Source organism: Lepidothrix coronata, unplaced genomic scaffold (genome assembly GCF_001604755.1).
Source record: "Lepidothrix coronata isolate B3197 unplaced genomic scaffold, Lepidothrix_coronata-1.0 Scaffold71, whole genome shotgun sequence".
Classification (NCBI taxonomy): domain Eukaryota; kingdom Metazoa; phylum Chordata; class Aves; order Passeriformes; family Pipridae; genus Lepidothrix; species Lepidothrix coronata.
The window spans coordinates 95,424-118,031 of record NW_016690251.1 but is presented as its reverse complement, the minus strand read 5'-3'; the positions used below and the strand labels follow the sequence as shown (position 1 = coordinate 118,031).

The 22,608-nt window shown below is 48.6% G+C and overlaps 1 protein-coding gene across 6 annotated transcripts; it reads left to right on the top strand.

The window, feature by feature from the left end:
- The first annotated feature begins 24 nt into the window (after window positions 1-24).
- Window positions 25-22,608, top strand: KLHDC3 (kelch domain containing 3). 6 transcript variants are annotated; one of them, XM_017818906.1, is made up of 12 exons: window positions 437-472; window positions 5,095-5,212; window positions 8,090-8,325; window positions 10,539-10,715; window positions 12,891-13,006; window positions 14,371-14,442; window positions 14,668-14,881; window positions 15,158-15,244; window positions 16,544-16,652; window positions 21,231-21,304; window positions 21,677-21,755; window positions 21,975-22,608. In XM_017818906.1, the coding sequence occupies exons 3-12, from the start codon at window positions 8,172-8,174 to the stop codon at window positions 22,039-22,041; spliced, it is 1,149 nt and encodes a 382-aa protein (XP_017674395.1). In that variant the 5' UTR covers window positions 437-472; window positions 5,095-5,212; window positions 8,090-8,171; the 3' UTR covers window positions 22,042-22,608. The 6 variants fall into 6 exon arrangements, with proteins under 6 accessions (XP_017674392.1, XP_017674397.1, XP_017674394.1 ...); XM_017818903.1 differs by lacking the exons at window positions 437-472; window positions 5,095-5,212 and adding an exon at window positions 25-188; XM_017818908.1 differs by lacking the exons at window positions 437-472; window positions 5,095-5,212 and adding an exon at window positions 92-182.

Here is a 22,608-nt window from a genome sequence, read left to right as displayed (position 1 = left end):
GGGACGGGGCTGGAGCAGCGCGGCGGAGCCGGGGCCTGGCGCTCGCGGAAGGGCCTCTCGGGGCAGCGCCGCCCCGGCGGGGGAGGGCGCCCGCCGTCCCGGGCGGGGCCGCGCCGCACTACAAGTCCCAGAGAGCGGCGGGCGCAGCCGTCGGAGCGGGGCTATCGAGGCGCCTTGTACGGGTACAGGTACTGGGCTGGGGCTGAGCGGGACCGGCGGCGGAGGCGGGGGGAGGCGGTGGGGCCGTGCTGGAGTTGGGGGCGGGTGAGGGTGAGGCCGGGAGGCGCCGCCGAGCCCCTTCTGTGAGGGCTGGGGACGCGGGGCCGCCGTTCTGCCTGGGTATCCTCGGCCGGGCCCGCGGGCGGCGCATGGGGGCGCGGGGCGGCCCCGAGGGGCTCGGGCGGGCGGGGGCGGCCAACGGTGCTGGAGCGTGTCCAGGGAAGGGCATCGGAGCTGTTGAAAGGTTTAGAGAGTAAGTCCTATAAGGAGCGGCTGAGGGAGCTGGGGGCGTTCAGCCTGGAGAAAAGGAGGCTCAGGGGAGACCTCAATCTGTACAACTCCCTGAAAGGAGGTTGTAGCCAGGTGAGGGACGGTCTCTTCTCCCAGGTAACAAGTGACAGGTCAAGAGGAAATGGCTTCAAGCTGCAGCAGGGAAGGCTTAGATTGGATATTTTAAAAAATTCTTCATGGAAAAGGCCAGGCATTGGAACAGGCTACCCAGGGAAGTAGTTGAATCACCATCTCTACGTGTTCAGAAACCATGTAGATGTGGCATTTTCAGGACATGGCTTAGTGGTGGGCTTGGCAGTGTTGACTTAATGGCTGGACTCAGTGATCTTGGTGGTCCTCTCCAACCTTAAAGGATTCTGTGACCTTACCCATCTCTCTCCTCCCCTGGCGTGTCAGGGAGGCTGTCCTTCTGCTTCTCACCCTGGCATAACCTCCACCGTGCCTTCTCTCTCCATCTCTATGGGCTCATCTGGTTTCATCCCGTTTACACTTTCACCCAGTCTTGGCCATGTTGGCAGGTGTGGGGCTGTGTGCCTGGTCCTCCCCACCCCTGTGCACCAGGCAGAGGGAAGGCTGGCACCTGTGAGCCTGTCATGTGTGTGTCCAAGCCTAGCAGAACACTGCCTGGGCATCCGTGTCGATGGAACAGCAGGTGCAGAGGAGGAAACGAGTGCAGCCCTGCATAAAGCAAAAAATGCCACACTAGCTGTTAGCTCAGCTTTCCTGAGCCTGCTTCTTCCCAAGGGCTGCCCTTGGCATGGCAGAAACAGCTTGACATGCTGAGACAAATTCCTGGGGGAGAGGGGGTCAAGCAATATCTCTGGCGTTTAGGCGTGCTCCATAGAGAAGCAGTGGTGGGTTTTGGGAGGCAAGGTGAAGAAGAGAAGTCAACTCAGTAGGTGCAGAATCTCACCTGGGCTTTGGCCAAAAGTAAGTCAGCAGTGGGCAAAATATTTGGTCTATTAGAAATAAGGAGGTGGTGAGGCTGTCTGCAGGGAGGGACATTGAAATAAATTTCTGCCTGAGCAGCATGGTCCGGGATTCCCGTGGCTAACATGAGCTTCCAGATCAGTCTCAGTTAACGAGCTCAGGGGCTGTTCTAGCACCGTCTAGTTTACTGGTGCTGGAATTGCATTGTGACTGTCCAAGCTGCTGAATGTGCAAGCTTGCAGTTTCACACTGCCTTAGCATAAATAGTCAAAGCATCAGATAAATGTCAAGCATTAGTGAAGAAAGCGGGTTGTTCCTGTGCTATCTCTAACAGTATGTTGGATGTGCTTGAAATAGAATTGTCTATATGGACTGCTGTGAGCTGGCTGGGCTATTTTAAGTGTTACTAAACCTTGTGGCTGGTGGTATCTTTTGGGAGACGGGACTGAGGCAGCCACACGGTAGGATTTGCTCTCTGGAGTGGCTTTGCAGGGTCAGTATGCTGCTCTGCTTGGGGTGCAGCTGTAATTCTGGGGGTGACAGAGCGAGTCCTTGAAAATCCAGACCACTTTCTGCTGGGTTTCCCCCCCTTGCTGTGGGAATTGACAGCAGCAAGGCTAATCTGAGCAGCTTTTAGAAATGGCTCTAGGTTTCTTCCTGTGTGTGTAGAGGAATGTGAACTCCCTTTGTGCAAAGAAGTGGATCCATGCATATATGGTTTTGTTCTAAAATTATCACCTGGCTACTGTCTGTGGAGATGCTCAGTAGTGTTTTATCTTGAATGAAGTGTTTTCATAACTGATTGTAGGTATTGAAAATAGTGAGTCTAAAGCCAATAGAATAAACAGGTGAAAAATCTGACTAAAAACTATGATTACTGGATTGGGGTTTTGTTGGGGTTTTTTGTTCATTTGTTTGGAGTTTTTTCCTATCTATGTCACTGTGCTCAATTCACCACAACGGTTTTGAAGATATGCTAGTGAGAAATTATTGAGTGATTTTTCTGGTGATCTCAGACATCTATATGCTGTGCTGGTAGGCTCTTGTGAGGTGTAAGCTGGAGCAGTTGGGATGAAGGTTGTTTCAGGCATTAAGTGTATCTTCAGACACCAGCACAGCCAGAGATTTAGGAATGTTGTCTATAAGTGCTGTATTCAAAGGATGCAGAGCTGCCTTAAATCTGATTTTTCTCTTGCTTAGCAGTGAAGTGCTCCAGGTGAATTGCTGTGCTCCTATGCTGGAAGTCAGCACTGACAAGGAACAAGGGAGATGCTAAAGGACATACGTAGCCATTTCTCTGTTTAAGGATGTCTGAGCTTCTACTTGTGCTCAGGTGCCAGTGTGACTGCAGCAACAGAGCCAGTCTGAGGCTGTTGTTGCACCACTTACTCTGGAAGTGTGTACCTGGGCTTGTGGTGCTGTGCATAGTCAGTGGTGGGATCCAGGCATTTCTGTGGGACCACACCTGGTTATTTTGGCTGCTTTTTAATTTTAGCCTCCATGTGCTTTGTGGTAGAGGAACAACTCATTGCTGGGCTCACTTAATTTCCATCATCATCAGGTACTTCAACAGTAGGTGAAGTGTATCCTCATTTTTAGAAATGCTTTTCTTCCTGGCAGTTAATGACAGGACCTACCAGGGTTTCCAAATTCCCTGTGCTTGACTGTATCTCTGGATAGATTACGGCAGACCAGGGAAATGAGGAGTTGTGGACATTGCATGATTGCTGCCTGTATGACTGCAAAAATCAAAGAGTTTTTGGAGAGGTGTAGTGAGGAGCTGATGTGCATCAGTGGAAGCAAGCAGTGGCTTGAAAAGAAGCACATGTGCCCTTCTGTGAAGGAGACCCTGAGCGTGTGTGTACATTGCTTTTTCCAGTTGAGATTGGTGGAACAGAGGCAGCTGGAGCTTCCTCACCTAAGGTGAGCAAATGTATGCTGAGCTAGCAAAGCATGTGGGAGTGCACTTTCCTGGATTTTGTTTCACCTAGAAAATGAAACTTCTCTCGTATAACAAACACGTGCTTGTTTTGATGGAGCTTTTTGGTCTCCATTTATGGTCAGTTCCTGGGGGTATTGGGGCATGATTCCACCTGGTCATGCTGAATCAGTCAAAAGAGATCCCTCAGGCCTTCAACCAGCCTCTACTATGGGCAGAGATGAAGTGTGGTGGCTGCTCTAAAAGAGGTGCAGCTCTGGGGAGAAGTGGCTCAGCAGGATCCACAAAAGGGACACATGCTTAGTTCAGTCACAAATCCATGTAGAAGGCAATCCTCTTTCACTGCTGACTTCTGTGATTTAAATTATTCCAGCTTAATTTTTCTATGGTGCAAAAGCCCTTTTCTCTGATACATGTTAGTGTTACTATCTGTGTCTTTGCTTTGAAAAAGCACCCGGTTTGCCTGAGATGGACCTGAACAAGCTCAAAAAGTGGGCCCTGGGGAACCTCATGAGGTTCAACAAGGGCAAGGTGCTAAACCAGGGCAACCCCTGGTACTGATACAGGCTATGGGGTGAAGGAATTGAAACCAGCTCTGAGAAGGACTTAGCAGAACTGGTAGATGAAAAGCTGGACATGACCCAGCAATGTGCACTCACAGCCCAGAAAGCCAACGACACCCTGGGCTGCATCAAAAGCAATGTGTCCAGCAGGTCGAGGGGAGGTGATTCTGCCCCTCTGCTCTGCTCTGGTGAGACCCCACCTGGAGTGCTGCACCCAGCTCTGAAGCCCCCAGTACAAGAAAGGCATGGAACTGTTGGAGCAGGTCCAGAGGAGGGTTGTGAAAATGATCAGAGGGCTGGAGCACCTCTCCTGTGAGGAAAGGCTGAGAGAGCTGGGGTTGTTCATCCTGGAGAAGAGAAGGCTCCAGGGTGACCTTTATGGTGGCCTTTCAGTGACTAAAAGGGGCCTATAGGAAAGCTGGAGAGGGACTTTTCACAAGGGCATGTAGCCATAGAAAAAGGAGGGGAATGGCTTTAAACTGAAAGAGGGCTTTTAGATTAGATGTTAGGAAGAAATTCTTTAGTGTGAGAGTGGTGAGGCACTGGAACAGGTTGCCTAAAGAAGTTGTGGATGCCCTGTCCCTGGAAGTGTTCAAGGCCAGCTTGGATAGGGCTTTGAGCAACCTGGTCTAGTGGAAGGTATCCCTGCCTATGGCAGTGGGGTCGGAACTGGATATCTTTAGGGTCTCATCCAAACCCAAACCATTCTGTGATTCTGTGTGCCACCTCCTGCAGCCAGTGCCCTCCCAGTTCTCTAATACAATTTGCCACTGTCTTACCAATATTTCTGTGTTTTGTAGCCTACATACGTGTTATTAGTGTCCTAGGATGTATTTTGCATGATCTAATGTTGTACAAATGGGGGAAATTGTTAATAAATTATTTCCTATCAGTTTTTCTGTTTTTCTCTTTCCCTGGCTGTGTCCTATGTGATCTTTAAAGAAACCTAATGCACAGCTTAATGTCAAGTGTATTAATGCCTCCTATTAAGAAGTCCTCATAGGAGTGAGGTTGAAAAGTGGTATATTTATGTCATCACTTATATCATATAAATTATCATTGGAAATCAAAACTTGAAATGGAACTTAACAGTGTGCATGATTGTAGGACAGAAAACAGTTTTTTCTCAAAATATGTGTATCATATTTGCAGATAGTGCACAGTGGGGACTAGCAGGAGGAAAACTGGCTTTGGGCAGAAGACTGGTCTAATGAAACAATTCCAAAAAAGGCAGGATCGGAGAGTCTGGAGCTGGCTGCAGAAAGCACGGGTAGGAGTGTGGGGAGGTATCCTTAGGAGACAGGGCTGTGCAGGGAGGAGAGGGGGAGCTCCTGTGCTGGCTGGAAAGGGGTGAGCAACAGTTTCAGGATAGGGCTGTGGCTAGTGACAGAAGAGGAAGATGGGAGTCTGGATTGATGCTTTTATTACAGTGTGGAGGAGAGCACTTGGGTTTGGAAAAACTGTGGCAGCTTGTTAAATCCTGTGTTTTCCCATGCCTTTTAATATATTGCTGTAAAGATCGCTTTACACTTCTGGTTGTTCTCTTTTCATGAAGTGTTCAAATGAGTGTTTGCATTGTGTGGCTCTGAGGAGGTGCAGCAGGAGGCTGTGCTGGCAGAGCTCTGTGTTTGCTCTGAAGGGGTATCCCTGGCCCAAGCCAAGGAGAAGCACAGCCACCACCCTGGACCTGCCTGTCACCTGGGAAGGGCTTATCTTGGGAACAACTTTTTCAGTAGTTGTAGGAAACAACGTTTCAACATTATTGCTATAAGCTCAGCATCTTTCCTGCAGTGCCTCAGGCAGGGCCTGGAGCTGTTTTCTCAGTGACCCATCTTGGGTGTGCTGCCTTCTGATCTGAGTGACGAAACTGTTGGGGGAGGGTGGCCGGCTCCTGTGGCAGTGACAGGACCAGCGTCCTGCTCTGGCAGCAGTGAGCTCCTTTCACCTGACTTGAGTGAACTCCCAAGGGTGAGGAAGAGTTTTCCTAGCCTTTCTGACAAAAAAGCAGGGGGCTTGGTATGATGCCTGCTTGCCATGCCAGGCAGCTGTGCTTCTCCACACAAGGAACCAAGCAGAGAACTTAGAAGTAAGATTCATCCTCTTGGTCTTCCTGGATCAAGCTCAGTCTGAAGGGTGTTGAAAATATTGATGCTGGTGATAAAGTCCACTTAAGCTCCTTTGCAGAATCACTTAACCAAGAAGAGATTTTGAGGAAAACATTGGTTAGATTTTTCAAGAGTAACTTTTGACTGAGGCAGAAAACAGATATAGAAATGTGAAGCCTTCAAAATAGCTTGAAAGGTGACTTTGGTGGGCTCCATGGAAACTCGTCTATTCTGTAGCTTTGCAGAGGACTTACACAAGTGTGCTACCTGGCTTTAAAAAAGTAGTAACTTGAAAAACAAAACCCAAACTTGCTAGATCTGAAATTGAAGCACAGCCTGTAGGAGACAAGGGCTGTTCCTGGGCTGGAGAAAAGTTTGATGTGACTTTCTGGGTTATTAGCTGCAATTTAGGTTAGGGTAGGTGCTGCACAAAGAAGTTTGCAGGTTTGCAGGAGGGACTCCTTGGTCTGCGCTCATCTGTTACAGGAAGGCTTCTGGATGCTCTCTGTTGGGCTTTGCACATCCTTTTGTTGTAACTTTCAGGTACAGAGCATGCTCTGGCTGCCAGTCTCTATTTTGAAAACAACTTGAAAGAGAAATAACTTTAAAAAGAAGCTACTCAATTTTTTATGAGATTTGCGAGTTCTGAAATGAGGTGACTGATTACTGGATGGTTTTGAACTGTCTGTACAATGAGTGGATGAAGCTGGAAGCCTGAGCTCTGCCCCATGCCAGGAGCTCCCTGTTGGTGGCATCTCTGACTCTTTACGTGGGTGGGGATAAAATGGGAGTGTGTGGGTGGGCCAGGCACTGTGGTGGTCAGGCTGTTGATGGACCTGGTTGTGAGCAGTGGTTACACTTGACTGAAGGGCTGGGGGCGCTGCCCCTTTTGCTGCCCTCCAGCTACTTCAGAAAACTTGAAAGAGGAAACTTCTCCTTGTGAAAGCTCACTGCTTTCCAAAAAGAAAAAGGGCAGAGTTTAGGAATTTTATGTATGTTTAGGAATTTTAGAACTTATTCAGAAGCATCCCCAAATTTCTTTGGATTCTGCAAGTGCAAAAACTGGGTGTGGGGTGGGAGTGTGCTGACTGCATCTTTCAATAACCTAGAACCAAGAAATAAGAAAAGACAGTTTTATTTATGCTGTTTGAAACACTGACATATATTCTAATGGCTGTTTTTCAGTTGGGAGAAAACTGTTAAAAATCAAACTGACCTGCTTTTTCAGAAGCACCCAGGCTCTGCTCTAGATTCTAAGATCCAAAGGAGAATCTCTGCAAGAATGAAGTGTGGTGACTTTTCTAAGATATGATCTAAGCCATCTGTTTGAGGAATGAAGCATATCAGTTGCTTAACAGAGATATGATGTTACAGAATTTTCATAGTTATGCCTGGATTTGCTATGGGAGAAAAAGGCCTTTTCTGAGCATTAGCAAAGAGCTTTCTACCTAGATTAGGGGGTTTCTGCTCTCTCGTGTCTGATTAGATTGGACCGTAGGGCTCCAATCAGTGAGGCCAAATGGTGGTGTCGTCATCCACCCCCATAATGGCAAGTTACTTGCTTTTTGTGGGGGTGATTCTTTGAAGGTTTTTTTGTTGGGTGTTTTAATATTTTCCTCTGTGGTTTCTTACAACTGATCCAAAGAGCATGCTCTCTTCCCTCTGGCTCTGTTCTTTTCACCTTCACAGTTGGCTCTCACTGTGTTTTCATTCATGCAGATAAATGGTTCTGACATGTACATGATGTGTGCATGACCAGGGCACGGCCAGGCGTGCTGCACTTGGCTGCCTTCGCCCAAGGTGTTTGGCTTGGGCTGCCTGTACAGCCACCCTGAGGGTTTTTTGTATGTGAGGGCATCTCTGCCTGCTCCTCTGAGCCTTGCTCAAGTTATGATACCTGCCCTGTATCCCCTTTCTGAGGTGAGAGTAAAACTGTCTCCAGTTGGGATGCAGATGAATGAGGATACAGCAACGTAACCTTTGTAGCTGGATTCAAGGAAGATCTGTGAGATGGATCACCTTATTTTGTCATTCTCTCTCAGAGCCAGGTGACATAGTGGTGGCCCAGGAAGCATGTGGCTGTGGCACTGGGGGCCCTGAAGACCATCTGGCTTGCAGGGAGGAATGCTACGGTGGGCAGTGCACTTGGAAGGTGGGCCACGGAGGGTGAACCACGCAGCCGTGGCTGTCGGACACAAGGTCTATTCCTTTGGCGGATATTGTTCTGGAGAAGACTATGAGACTCTGCGGCAGATCGATGTCCACGTTTTTAACGCAGGTAAATGTGTCCTTGTGGTGTGCAAAGGAGTTGGCTTGCTGGGCTCAATTATTAGTTTTCTTGCCTGCTGCTGCCTAAGGTATTACACTGTAACATGCTGTCTGACTGTAATTTCCAAAAAAATTATCAGAGTAGATGGGAGCCTCTTTCCTTGTGCAGCCTTGTATTTCAGCTTCAGAGGCAGGGCACAGAGGTGCTGTAGTTCAGCAGACTGCTGGGGTAAGGACTCACTAGAAGTAGCCACATAGCCATGTTTTGTCCTTGTTCTCTGTGAATCCCAGGTGCAAAGAAGTGATATCTAGCTGGTTCAGGTTCCCCCTCCAGGTCCATGCTCAGCTCATGTGGAAGGAGTAGGGTGGGAGCCAGTGCACTCAGTTAAGACTCCAAGTTTAGGCTCTTGAGCTGTTTCCCTGTGGGGGCACCTGACAACTGCTGCCAACATGATGGAGTCCATAGGGGCACGTGGCTAGGATGGAGGCCTTCCCATTTTGGTAGCAGCTATCACGCAGATTCACAACATAGCTTAGAAAAGCATCTGGAACTAGAGGCATTTGTGTAGGGTAGCCAGTACCTGTCATGAAGCTGAGTTGGAGTCATGGCTGTCCTGGAAGAGGCTATATTTGTTGATTCAGTGCTTTTTGAACTGAAAAGGTTACTGAGTTGGTCCATGAAATATTTCCCTGTAATTAGGCAGGTGGTTGAAAAACTGCAGAGGTGCTTGGATGGGTCCAGCTAAACAGAGCCAAGAACAGAGAACAAATGACCAGTTTTGCAGACTGAACAGCATACTGAATTCTCTGCTAACACCCATGTCACGTGTAGATAAAGGTAGTTCGCAATGAATTCACTTCTTTAAGACTGATGTGTGCAGCAGGGATAAAGGCATTGGTTACACAGAGCTGCCAAGGTGACCTGCTCAAGAGGAGAGTGTAGCTCAGGATCCTGTAAACAAAGACATTCTTCTCTGTCCAGAGAGACTGGACTTTCACACTCAACACAATTGAATGTTGTATCTTGTAGAATGTGCCAGTAGAGCACCATTCTTATGGGGAAGCATAATTACTGTGTCCAAAGGAATGCTCTTGCATTGTTTTCTCTTCTTACCACTCCCAAATATTAAAGTGTCGTGATGCTGCAGCCACCATGTGGGAGGTGGCAGTGGCTCCCCAAGCCCTTGCTCAGTTAGCATTGTCAGGTTCCAGTGCTAAAGCCAAAATACCAGATTTTGATTGGTCTCTTTCAGTCTTCCAAAGATGAAGACTGTATTTTAGGTAGGAAGCATCCCGTGTAGCTTGACTTTAGCATTGGATGTGCTTCCTCAGAGCCTTTTCTGCCTGTGGAGTAAATGCCTACCTTTTAAGATGGCTGACCTTTTCCCTTTCCCTGTGTTAGTGTTTCAGAGGAACTATAGTTTTCTGCTATATTTTATGTTAGCTCCATGTAGAGAACAAATGGCCATGTAACACTTGCTGTTACTCCTGCACTGTCATTAAACCCTGTAAATACCTGTTGACTGCTCTGGCTACTGCTGAACACAACACGCAGGCTGCCAGTAAGGAGAACCTGTAATTACAAGGAACTCCGATTTAGTAACACAAAGTTAGCAGGGAGAACTTGGTTATAGATAGGCAAGAAGGGAGAATATAGTATAATAGGAGACAGACAGCTATCTCATCTATAGCTTGAGAAACAAAACAAAAGCAAACAAACCCTGTTCCTGCAAAGCTGCTGTCTTGCTTTACTTAAACTGCGCTTCTGCAAGTCCAAGTGATGCCTTCAGGTATGTTCCCTTGCATGTTACTGCAGTGAATTATTCCCGTGCTGCTCATTCTTCCAGCTTTGAGTCTCTTCAACAGTGTCACTAGCTTGGAGCATTGACTGCATTCACTGTCATCTCTGCACTTTTTCTTTTTCCTTTCCCTATTTTTTTGTGTGTGCTGTATCTTCACTCACAGTCTAGGATGAGCCAGAGCCTTTTCAATGATGTGCTGCAGAACAGAGCCTATTTCTGTATAGACTCCTCTGCTCCTCCAGAGGACCTCCTTCTATATTTCTTAATTAGCTACTATTGGTGTCAGACACAGCTTTCTCTTGTTTACTTGACTACTTCTGCATCTCGTCATGGGGAAAAAAAGCTCCGTGAGGATGGGTTATGACCTGAGAGCAATGTAGCAGGCTTAGCATTTGACATGGGCTCAAACTTGTGTTTTCAGTGTCTCTGCGCTGGATCAAGTTGCCTCCAGTGTGGACAAACAGCCGAGACCACGTGAGAGAGGTGCCCTACATGAGGTATGGGCACTCAGCAGTGCTCATCGATGACACTGTCTACATATGGGGTGGTCGCAACGACACAGAAGGAGCCTGCAATGTGCTCTATGCTTTTGATGTCAGTAAGTTCCAGCTTCTCACTCTTCCTTGTCATAACTGTTCTTGATCAGACCTTCTCTCTGCCACACCACACTGCTCCCCAGCTTTTTCCCATCCCTCAGTGACAGTTTGGAGGAAATGGTGTCACAGGCTGTTTCAGCAGTTTTAGAAGGGAAGCAGTGTGGCCATTGTGTCTGCATACTTGAATCTCTGTAAAAGCCTTTGAACAGAGGTTACTGATCTTGTCTAATAGTCAAAATGGTTTTAATTTTTCTATCACCTTTGCATGCACTTTTTGAAAGTAGCTATGACTGAAACGTTCTCTCTGTGTGATTCATTATTCCTTAACTGTGGCAAAGGTTGCAGCAAGAAGGGTCTAGAGCTCTTGAGGATTGCAGTTCCTCTCCAGTGTGGTTCTTCTTTCTGAAAGCATGAAGGAGAGTAAGGAATAAAACATAGGAGTACTGAGGGACAGAATGGCAAAATAAGGGAAGGCATGAATCAAGTTAGATAAACCTGAAGAATAAACTCCTTGAACCTTCTGGTTGACTTCTCCATAGCATTGATGGAGCATCTTTGAAGAAAAGGCACCATCAGAAACTGGGTGGACACAAGTGTCAGGAAAGGATTCTGGAGGCAAGTCCATCTAAATAGTGATCAGTAAATGTCTTCCTGGACTTGGAAGGAAACTGCTTGCTCTAGTGCTTGGTCATGGGCTCTCTTCTTTACTAGGAAATATCTTAGAGCTTGGGTCACAGGGTTTCCTTCTTCCCATGACACATGCAGCTGAGAAGCCATCAGTAAACCTCTGCCTACACAGAGGCATTGTAGTGGGAACTGCCTGATCTCCCTGCCAACTCCTGCACTTTAGCATTATGTGAAAATTAGCAGGCCAGACTTCAGTTCTAATCCAAACCCTCTGCAGCTGTCTGTACACACTGAGCCCTACCATTCCTGGAAAGCAAGAGTGGCAGTCACAGTCCCATGTCTGTAGTGTAAGTTCCACTGAAAAGTCACGTTGGGCTGGATAAAGTCCTGTTTGAGTGCAGTTTTGTCCCTCAGGTGCTGAGCACAAGTCGAGGTCTTTTCCATCTCTAATTTGACATATTGCACTTGGATGAGCTGTTGCTGTTATCATATAACTGGCCTTGGAAGCAGCTCCATGAAGGAAAGGAACTTGATAGCCACTGGACCTTTCTCAGTAGAGGCTGCCCAGGGGTTCTGTTGACCTCGCAAGACCCTTTGTGTAGTTCCAAATGGAGTATAGGTGGATAGTTGTGTCTGCAGGCCAAGTTCAGAGAAGTTATCCTCGTGAAGAATGTTGCTTTGGCTCCAGTGTTACGACTTCCTGAAATAAGCACTGCTTTTGACAGCTAACAGCAGTTAGGGAGGATGGGGGGAATGTCTCCTGCTGCCTTGAGGCTTATCTGTGCCTCTCAGGGCTCTTGGAACAGGTGCCTGTTTGTGCTTGGCAGTGAGTCGCTGGCTTAGCTCCATATTGCCCTGGCATGCAGAACAGCTCTGGCTGGATTTAAAGTCATGCCCTAAATCAAGCCAACCCTTGGAGTATGCAGGCTAAAGGGCTGAATCTGGTTGGTGTAGGCTCACAAGGAGCACTGTGAAGGGTGGAAAGTGAGGAAGCCTCCCCTTGGAGAGGGGATGAGAATGTAAAAAGTGGAGCAGAAAATACAGGGAGAGCTGCACTGCAGAGGTGGGGATGTGCACGGCAATTTGTGGCTAAGTGACTTCTGCCTGCATTTGAGAGCTATTTTTCCTGAGTCAGTTAGTCAGCATCTCCATGCCATGAGTTCAGTTGAGCCACTTAGCATTATTATTACTTCATTGTAATTGAAACTGTAAATGGAGAGCTGGTAAGTGACTCACAAGTATGCTTTGCGAGAGATTCAGTAAAAATAATGGTGCTCAAGCAGTGCTGTACTACTCACAGTTAAAATGCGGGCTCTTTATCAGGTCAGGCAGTAGGTGGCCATGCCCAGAGGCTGAGACCTCTGTCACTGTGCCCCTCTGTGGAGACTCAGGCAGGTAGCCTTGCCTGAAGAAGCTTGCAGCTTCTCCAGCAGAGCAGATGCTGTGTGAGAAAGAGAGAAGGATTTCTGTCTTAGAAATTAAGAACAGTAGTAAAGAGCTATCCCGTCCCAACACCTACTGTGTTTTCTCAGCCTCTTGTTTTGTTTCAGACACGCACAAGTGGTTTACTCCAAAGGTGTCTGGAATGGTCCCAGGAGCAAGAGATGGGCACTCAGCTTGTGTCCTGGCAAAGAGCATGTTTATCTTTGGAGGCTATGAACAGCTGGTGAGTAGTCTCTGTAACTGTTAATTGGTGAGCCCTTGGGAAAAGAGAGTGTTGATACCCAGGACACTGGTAGAGGCAGGATATGGGGGCGTATTTGTATTCATAGTTGCTTTCATTTTGTAACTTAGCAAAGTCATGGCATTAATACCCAGGTTATGCTCATTGTTTTGTGGAGAAAATGGTTAGAAAAGCAAGCCTAAAAAATGGTGATTTTTTTTTCTTTCACAAAACATATTTACCATAAAGAGGTAAAAATATAAATATTTTTATATATAATTTTTATGGCTCATTTCTCAGCCAAATTTTGATAGATAAATACACATAGTTTTTAATAAATATATACTGATGTACATTTATTTCAATTTTCTGGCTGAAAAATGAGCCAGAAAAATCACTTACCAGTGTCCGTGGTGTTACCATGAGGTTTGTCTTAGTCTGGTGCATGTTCCCTGTAGTCCGTACCCGCTCTGGCATCTTGTTGATCTCCTCCAGCAAACACCTGGTTGCCCTCCTGTTAAACATACCCTGAGTCAGTCATCCTGCAATAGCTGTTAGTGTGTCTAATGATCTTTTGAGCAAATCTTTATCCTCTGATCTTAAGAAATGGGAAAATATCATTTCAACCTATCACCAGGCTCCAGAAAAGCTGCGCAAAGTCACATCTGTTTATTTGGAAGAAAGCTGGGGCTCTGTTACAGCAGTCTCTGGGTTATTCACCCTTTTCTGAGGACAATGGCATGCCAAATCCATGATCTTGATTACAGCAGCAGGAGCAGTTCAAATGTGGCTTGTTTTTAACCAAGACCAAATAAGCCTCTGACTGTCTTGCTGCTCTCTCCCCTACCTGGAAGAGCAGGAGTCCACATTGTTTGTGTGAGTACAATCTCTTCCAGGCAGCTAGCTGCAGATGGCTTTTGTAGGACCTCAGAACCCAGAGTATATTTGTTCCTGTATGTTTAGCTACCCAGAAGTAATCTTAGCTTCTACCTCTCGTTGGGTGGCCTTACCAGAGCCAGTTTGCCTGTCCTGTTAGTGCCTTTTTCTTCTGTTGCTTACATGGAGAGGAGGCAGGTTTCTGCTGTGAATGTATTGTGTGCAGGACAGTCTTTGGGGGAGGAACTGATCACCAAATAAATGGGAAAGCTGCAGGAAGAGACAGGACACCTTTGAGAATAAATGGGCTTTGCCTTCCTCTTGTTAAGTAATAAGTATGCTGCCTGACATTTTTGAGCAATCACCTTATCTCTTAGGAGGTACTGACTCCAAAGAGATGTTCCAGGTCTATAGAACAGCATCCTTCCTGGGACCAGATGTGACCAGACTTCTCAGTCCCTTTGTGACCAGGCTGCTCTGCTGTCTTTCAGGCTGACTGCTTTTCAAACGATATCCATAAATTGGACACCACAAATATGATGTGGACTTTAATCTCTGCCAAGGTCAGTGTCTGCTTTTCACTGTGGTTTGGGGAGGAAGTCTTGCATTTGCTGTTCTCTGGGGTAGCTACCCACACTTGTCTCACAGCTTCTATCTGGTGTGGCAGGAATCTGCAGGATGGGAAGTTCTCCAGCAGAAGGCAGCCACCCAACTTCCCCATCAAGATGTGTCATCTGCCAGGGTAATCTGCATTCTTTTTCTTGTTCTGTTTTACTCTGTCCCTTCAGGGTACTCCAGCTCGATGGAGAGACTTCCATTCAGCTACAATCATTGGAACAAAGATGTACGTATTTGGTGGCAGAGCTGATCGTTTTGGGCCATTTCACTCCAACAATGAGATCTACTGTAACCGCATTAAAGTATTTGATACAGAAACAAACTCCTGGCTGGACTCTCCTCCAACTCCTGTGCTGCCTGAAGGCCGGCGGAGCCATTCAGCATGTGAGTGTGGGTCTGCTGAGGGTGGAGGATGGTGGAAGGAAATTTCTGCCTGCGTTAGGACTGTCTGGTCTGTTGGATCGAGATGTGGGTTAGCAAGGGGTGCACTAAGCCCAGTTTCTGTGGAAAGCTGCTGCCCCCTGAAAAGTCTTGCACATAACCCTGCACGTGAAGGTGATGTAAGCAAAGGTGAACAACCAGCACCACTTTGCTTTGTGTTTGATGTTGGGTCAGAGACCTGCTGGGTGGCACGCTGATGTCTGTGCTTATTCCCTACAGTCAGCTACAATGGGGAACTGTATGTATTTGGTGGCTACAATGCACGCCTGAACAGACACTTCCATGACCTCTGGAAATTCAATCCAGGTATTTATGCTTTTAACTTGTTGCAGTGATAGTGCTCCAGGCCCTTAGGCAAGTGAGCGCTCAGAGGAGCTTACTCTCCAAGGAGTACTGCTTGAGGGGAAATTTCTGATAGCACTGACAGGAACTTGCTACTGTGCTTGAGACCCCTGTTCCTCCTCAGGATGTTTCCAAATCTCAGTTAGAAAGTGGAAGAGAAGGTATTGCTGAAAGACACAGTTCGTTGGAAAACTTTGTCTTGTTCTTAAATATGCAGAAATACTGGCAGAAGAGAAAATAGGAAGAAGCAATGGGGTTAGGGGAGGGAGAGAGCTGGGGAAACCATTCAACTTGAGCTGCAGGATCATCATACCACACTCTCTTGGTACCAGGTCAAACTGTGCTGCAGAAGGGGTGTTCTTCAGCTGGTACCCTGAATATCACACTGAATATCTCAGTCGACTGAGCTGTTTTGGGGTCCTCAGTCCTCAGGCGCTTTTCGCAGTCATTAGACTGATTTTGTTTGCTAATTGCTTTGCATAGTAAAGTTAACTGAGAGCAGCCAACTTGCTGCTCCCTAAACTGATCCGTGAGCTAGTGTCTGAGCTCCTGAAGATTTGAGTGCTGCATTAGTCACCCCCCAGCATCCTTGCCACAGAAAGCAGCAAAGGCTGCTGTCTGCACCTCATTCAGTTCCCCACTCCCTCCTCCCGCCGCTAAGCTGTCCCCAGCAGCCTCCCCTCTGCCAGGATGCTCAGTGATCGCAGACTGCCAGCAGATGGAGCTCGTTCCTGGGTCTCCCTTCTCCAGATCCGGACCGCAGCAGGGTGCCGGGGAAGGGAGGCTGCCTGACTGCTCCTGCAGCTCACCCCTGTGCAGCTCCCCATGAAGTCCGACCCGCTGCCGTGGCAGCCCGTGGGTCCTGGCGCTGAGCCTTTGCAACTGAAAGGCCTTGACTGGGCTTTGAGCAACTTGGTCTAGTGTGAGGTGTCCCTGACCATGGCAGGGGGGTTGTAATGAAATGATCTTTAAGGTCCCTTTCAACCCAAACCATTCTATGACATGACCTGCAAGTGCTGTCTCAGCAGGCAGAACTTCAGGACTCTGTCTGGCATTTAAATGACACTTTAGTAACAACCTCATAGAAGTGCATCATTTTGCCACTAGTGAGGAGGTCAGGGGGAAAAGGTGGATATTGGCTAGTTGGTGTGGGAGGGGCAGTAGGCCACAGGTTTTCCTGTGATGTTTAAATCCATAACCTGCTTATACATGATCTTGGTCAGGCTCTTGTGACAAGGTGGTGCACTCTGTTCTTCTGGTTAGTTTCTCTTTCTTGGAGGAAGATTGAACCCAAGGGGAAAGGCCCATGTCCTCGACGCCGGCAGTGCTGCTGCAGAGTGGGGGACAAAATCATTCTGTTTGGAGGCACCAGGTGAGTTGTGTGGTGAGGCTCCGTGAGAGGTTTTGCCATTCCCTTCAGCACAGTGTCCCTCCACACTCTGCCGCATGCAGAGTCAGATGGACTTCAAAGTTACATGGCAACTGTCCATCTATCTGACAAGTGTAAGCAATCGTGTACATCGGGGCTCCTCTGGAAAAAAGCCATGGAGGAGACTGAAGGTGTCATGTAGCTTGTAAAGCACCCGATGACAAGCTGTCCGGTACACGCAGAGACAGAAGTGTGTAACATGCTATTCTGGTGGGGTTGTGCAGTGGTCAAGCTTTCTGTGAAAAAGGTAGTGGGGATGAGGGAGGAGATCCTGCCATCAGAAGGACACATCTTAGTCTGCTGTGTTGTAGCAGACTTCACACTGACTTATCCTTGCCTATGTGGTGCCCTGATTCTCCCACCAGAGTTTCTTTCTTCCGTTGGCAAGTGTGGGTTTTGCTAAGTTGCAGTGGGATGTTGGCTCAGCTGGGAGCTGTTTGAGGAGCCTATACACATGACAAGACAACGTTTCTTCTTGTGCCATTGTTCCTTAGCAACACTTCCATTCACAAGAGGAACCTGGTGTTATGAATTTAGCTGTCAAACACTGGAAGTGATACTGTCAGGGTGCAGGGCAGCTGGATGTAGCCAAGAGCCTTAGCAGCTGTTAAAAGAAAGGAAGTGGCCCATCACCAGGACACACTCTATGCTCTCTAGAATGACAAATTGCAGCTCCAGAGCACAGGCCTGTTTCCCACTATCCACCTTGCAGAGACAGTTTAAGCGCTTTCAACTCTCTGCATGGTTTGGAAACTTTTAGGGCTTTCTCTGGGACTCTGGCAGCAGCTTTCTGAGAATGGTTCTGAAGACTGGGGCAGAGGACCATACATAGCAGGTTCTGCTGATGGCCTTACCATACCAGTGTGTGATAGGGTGAAGGGCCTTCAGCTTCCAGGGATTTGGGGGGGTGTGCTTAGTTGTAGGATGTCTGTGTGGCTGTGAGGGAGTGCTTAGTGCAGGCGAGGTATGCAGAGGTGCTGAGTTTATCCAGTTACCTCAAGTGATACTGGTGCTGCTCAGTACAGAAGAAGGCTTGGTAGAACTTTATGGTAGTTTTGGATGGTCCCAGATGTTGCAGTGTATGTAGATTTGTGTTACAGCAGCAGCTGAACTCTGATGTTAAGCCTTGGCACTCCTAGGAAATGTGAGCAAACCACAAAGAATTTGACACCAGCTTTTTGGAGTTTGGTCTGCCCTTGCCAGGCAATGCATCAGTGCCTTGTCTTCTCCACTGAATCACTTCAGAATTCAACTTGTTTCTTAATTCAGGCTCAAAACCAATACAGGCATGTTCATCAGCAGTAGTGTGGGGTAGGAAGAGCTGCAGGCAGCCAGGAATGCAGCCTGCTTGAACTGGAGGGAGGGTCTCGCAAGCTGGGGAAGTGGGAGATGGGGGTGGGGACCATGCTCGCTTCCTGTAATAGTTATCAGGTGTGTTCTGAAGCTGCCTGGCAAGATAAGAAGTTTTTCCAGGAAGTCATTGTAATGGAGAACTCCCAGTGGTCTGCCTCCTGACCTGTGCTCCCCTGGCTGGGAAGGGGGAGGGGGCTCGCATACTGCAGGAGATCCAGCAGGATTCTTGGAGGGTGAGCCCGCAGGCTCAGCTTCCTAGGTGGCAATGCTGGGGGATAGGCAGGCAAAAACCCTTTGTGTCCTGCCTGCTCTTAACAGGATTCACAAGTCCTGTAGACTGTTGAAGAGGCACTTCTTCAGGCTGCCTGCTTGTATGGCATCCAAATGCTTTGTTTCTTTTGTAGTCCTGCCCAGAGCCTGGTCTTTTTGCCCCAGCTGTGGTCTCTCACTGTGCCCAGGAGCAATCTATCACTTATGTCCCGTTTAAGTGACCAGGAAGCTCAGTGTTCCCATTAGCTGTGTCACAGTTGTGGCCCTGGTCTGGTTTCCTCCCAAACTCACCAACATTTTGGTGTGCAGAGACCATCTACAAGGGAGAAGGAATGCTATAAAGCAGAGTTTTGCTGAACAGATGAAATAGCTGAACAGATGAGAGATGCCAATCCAGATTTGTCTTGAGGCTGTGTTTTCCCTGACAAGGCTTAGAAATGCCTGGCTCTGGTGAGGGAGTAATGGCTCTCGCTGAGTGCTTAGTGCAGGGAGCATTGTTTTGCAGCTGGAACAATCCATTTTGCTGACAGAGGCATGCCCTGCACCCTGCTGCCTGGGAGTTGCAGCTCTCCTGGTCTTGAACTCCAGGCTTACCCTGCTACTTGCCTTTTGGTGATTAAAACCACAGATGTGGTGCCTGCTGGCTTTCCTTTGATAGATAAGGGATGGTCTAGGGTTTCCTGTGACGTGGATGTGAGATTAGATGGTTGTGTGGTAAGCACACAGGGGCGGAATTAAAGGGGCTCTTGCCTGTATCCGGGCAGATGGGTCCCATCAGCAGCAGGTCTTCTCTGACAACAGGGAGCTGTGTGCTGCAGTTTGGCCTGGGGTTATGGGAACCTGGGGAGGCAGGTACTGCCTCATGTCCTATGGGAAGTGAAGCTTAGTGGGTCATAGACAGGTGACACTGGGGCAAGAAGTCACTGCATGAGGTCATTCCTAGCTAAGCAGTGAGGGCACCCTAAATTGGTTCATCACAAACCAAAGCAGGACTTAAACCACCTTTTCTTTCTTTTAAATTCTCCAAACAACCATCAGCCATGGGAGTGTTTTCCTCTGGTCCAGGCACTACTGTTCCAGCACAGGCAGTCTCTCTGTGCTAAGGGATGTTCAGTTTTTTCTCAGGTGCTTTGGCTATTCCATCAAGACCATGGAGGCAGGAAACTATAAGTGAGACTGTCTGTTCCCTAGAAATGCCTGAAGTCATAGTTCCTCATTAGCATTCCAGGACCAACATCAGATGGGAGTATCAGCAAATTGGAATTGGTTTAAAATGACTGCTGCACTGCTCTGTGCTCAGTTACAGTCCTCTGAAATGCTGTCCCCATTTTGGCACAATTAGGGAGCTGTGGCTGGAGCCCAAAGTGATTCCTGAGTCGGACTGAGAAATGTCTGTGCTTGCCCTGCCATGCAGATGTTTCCCATCTGCTTTCTCTACACTCTTCTTACAGCATCTCAATGGCCAAGCTGAAATAATTGCAGTAGATCTTAACTATGTGAATAGTGATGGACAGTGTGTGCCTGGGCAGAATCTGTTTTAAACCTTGTGCTGTTGTGCTTGGCCACACAACTTCAGCTCATGCAGCAGAACCCAAAACCAGTCCAGCTGCTGGCCTAGGAACACAAGCTAATAAAATAGTATGTTTTCCTGGCTGTCACCATCTCTGGACATAGGTCATGGTTCCTGTCATCTGTGGCCCAGATGCACAACTAGAGATCTTGGCAGAAAGTCCTCTTGGGTCTCCAACTTATCTCTCCTACCTCATTAGGGACACCAGTACAGCTTTTTGGTCTTTGTAGTTTGTCAGTATGTAGTGTCAGATTCTTCCTAGATCAAATGCCTGTCCCATGTGATGTTTTCCCAAATCCTTGTATTTCACAGTGCTTCCCATGCCTTCCCTTGGCTGTGAGGCGAAGCTGGCCTGAGGTCTGTAGAAAGCACAGTGTGGGCTGTGTAATGCTGCCCCATGTGGTGTTTGGGACCAGGTGAGGATGGGCTGACCCTGCCTGCTTGGAAAGTTTGATCTGTATGTGTCTCCTAACGTTACTAGGGCAGCCTTCCATGATACAGCACAGCTGAGAAGCTGGTTAGTCTCCAGCACTGAACTGATTCTCCAGGTGATGCCAGCCTGTCTGGCCGTGACAGCTGTGGAGCAGCCCATGGGGCTTGTTTATCTCATAAGGAGCGGGACAGAGGCTTGTGCAAGCGTGTGTGCCTACCTTCAGGAGCTGCTGTGACATCCCTTCTCCAGCCTGATCAGTGTCATTCTCAGCCCTGTCTTGGGGATCGGCTCTGCCTCTCTGAGTGGAGCTCTTTGGAGGGTTGGATCCACTGAAGTTGCTGAGCAAATAGAGCCTTGAAATGCCTAAGTTATGGAGGCAGCTGTTTGCCATCACTTTCCTCATGTCTTGGGGGGTGGGTGCCACTTTTCTAGGGAAGTCCCCAGGGCTGCTCACTTGTTGGAGAGCAGTTTGAGAGGTACATGGAGAAGGAAGAGAGTGAAACCAGTTAGAGGCTGGTCAATTGTGCAAGAAGGGAAAAGGATTGTTCCCTGCAGGGTGGGACCTGTGTTTGGAGGTGCAGCAAAGTAACAGAGGCTGGCAAGGTGAGGGGGAGGTTCACAGCTGGAATCATCATGGTCATCTGTGAGAAGGAGGCAGATCCCTCATCCCTTGCTTGCGGGGGAGACGGTGTGTTTTTGCTCTCTGGCTCTGTGTGGCTCTGCCTACTCTGCGAGGAACTGTGAAAGGGATGACTTTGAATGCTGCTGGGGGCATCAGAGGGGCAGGAGGGATGAGACTTGCTCAGCCCTTGGGGAGCCCAAGGGACTGTAATTGGTGTAAAAAAAAAAAAATAAAATTTGGCACTGATTGACACACTGTGCTTGGTTTCTGCAGCCCATCTCCAGAGGAGGGAATGGGTGATGAATTCGACCTGATGGATCACTCAGATCTCTACATCCTCGACTTCAGTACGTGAGCACTCCCTGCCCAGCCTGTACCTCTTGCCACAAGGTGCCCTGTGAGCAGGCCCTGCTGTGAAGCACCATACTGTGCCCTACGTGGCTCCAGGTGCCTGTATCCCAGAGCCAAACAGCTGTCTCTGACAAGTGTACATGGCTGACAAGAGACCAGCCAGAGGTGCAGCTGTGTGTCATGCACTCCTGCACACATACTTCTTTGTGGCAGCATAGAAAACTGCTCCTGGTATGCATTCTGCCTTGTCCCTGAGAGGGATGGCCAGGGTGCTCCGCCCTGTTTCCTGTGGCACTGATTGCATGATGCTGGACCCCCCCATGATGTCCAGATGAGGACTGCTGTGGCTAACTGCCCTCTTTCCACAGGCCCCAGTCTAAAGACGCTGTGTAAGCTAGCAGTGATTCAGTACAGCCTGGACCAGTCCTGCCTTCCCCATGACATCAGGTATGGTGTGCCTTGCCGGGAGGTCACCTTGTGGGTGATCCCTTTCCTTAGGGTGCTCCAGCCCTGGCTGAGGTCTGCCTAGGGTCTTCCTTGGCACTGTGCAGCTTTGGGGCAGGCTGGGCTGGAGACTACAGCTGAGGCTGATGTGAAGCAAAGCTGCTCCAGCCCTGGGCGCTGTGTTTGTGCTTTCTCTTAGTGTGTCCCTTTGGTGTGTTACAGATGGGAGCTCTCGGCCATGACAACAAACAGCACCATCAGTCGCCCCATTGTCTCCAACCAGGGCTGATGCCGACTCGTCCCTCTACCACCCTGCCCTTGCCCCTCCACACATTGACCTCTTGCTCCACTGCCTGCATGAATTTTTAGCCCTTTCAAGCAAGGAAGGTGTGAGCTCAGTTTGTCTTGCCCTAGCCAGGCCTCCCTCTGCCTTTGTCATGCTTTGGGCAGCACGAGTGTACAGGCAGAGCTGGCCACTGGGGAAAAAAACTGGCTGGCCCCAGCAGCACAGCTGTGACCCCTCTCCTTGCTGATGGCTCCAGCGTCTTCCTTCCCTTTGCCTGTGGAACTGCAGCTGTGCTGTCCGGTCCCCGGCCACTTTCCAAGGGCCTGAATCAACTTTTACCACCAGCCATGGCCCTGGGGTTGACCTCAGGCTATGAACTGTTCCTGCATTGCCTCAAGAGAGCAGGAACCTCTACACCTGCTCCTGCCAGCACTGACCAACTTCCTGGCACTGGATGACAGGCCCCAGCTCCAAGCTGAGCCCAATGTGGAGGGCTGGGCCCAGCTGGACTCTGCCCAGATCCAATTGTAAAACAGCAGTCGGGGGCAGTTTTATAAATTCTGAGGCAGA

Coding starts and splice junctions, on each gene's coding strand:
- KLHDC3 (XM_017818903.1), top strand. CDS start 8,172: ATGCTACGGTGGGCAGTGCACTTGGAAGGTGGGCCACGGAGGGTGAAC. Junction 14,882..15,157: donor CCGGCGGAGCCATTCAGCAT/GTGAGTGTGGGT, acceptor TATTCCCTACAG/TCAGCTACAATGGGGAACTG. Junction 16,653..21,230: donor ATTCTGTTTGGAGGCACCAG/GTGAGTTGTGTG, acceptor TGGTTTCTGCAG/CCCATCTCCAGAGGAGGGAA.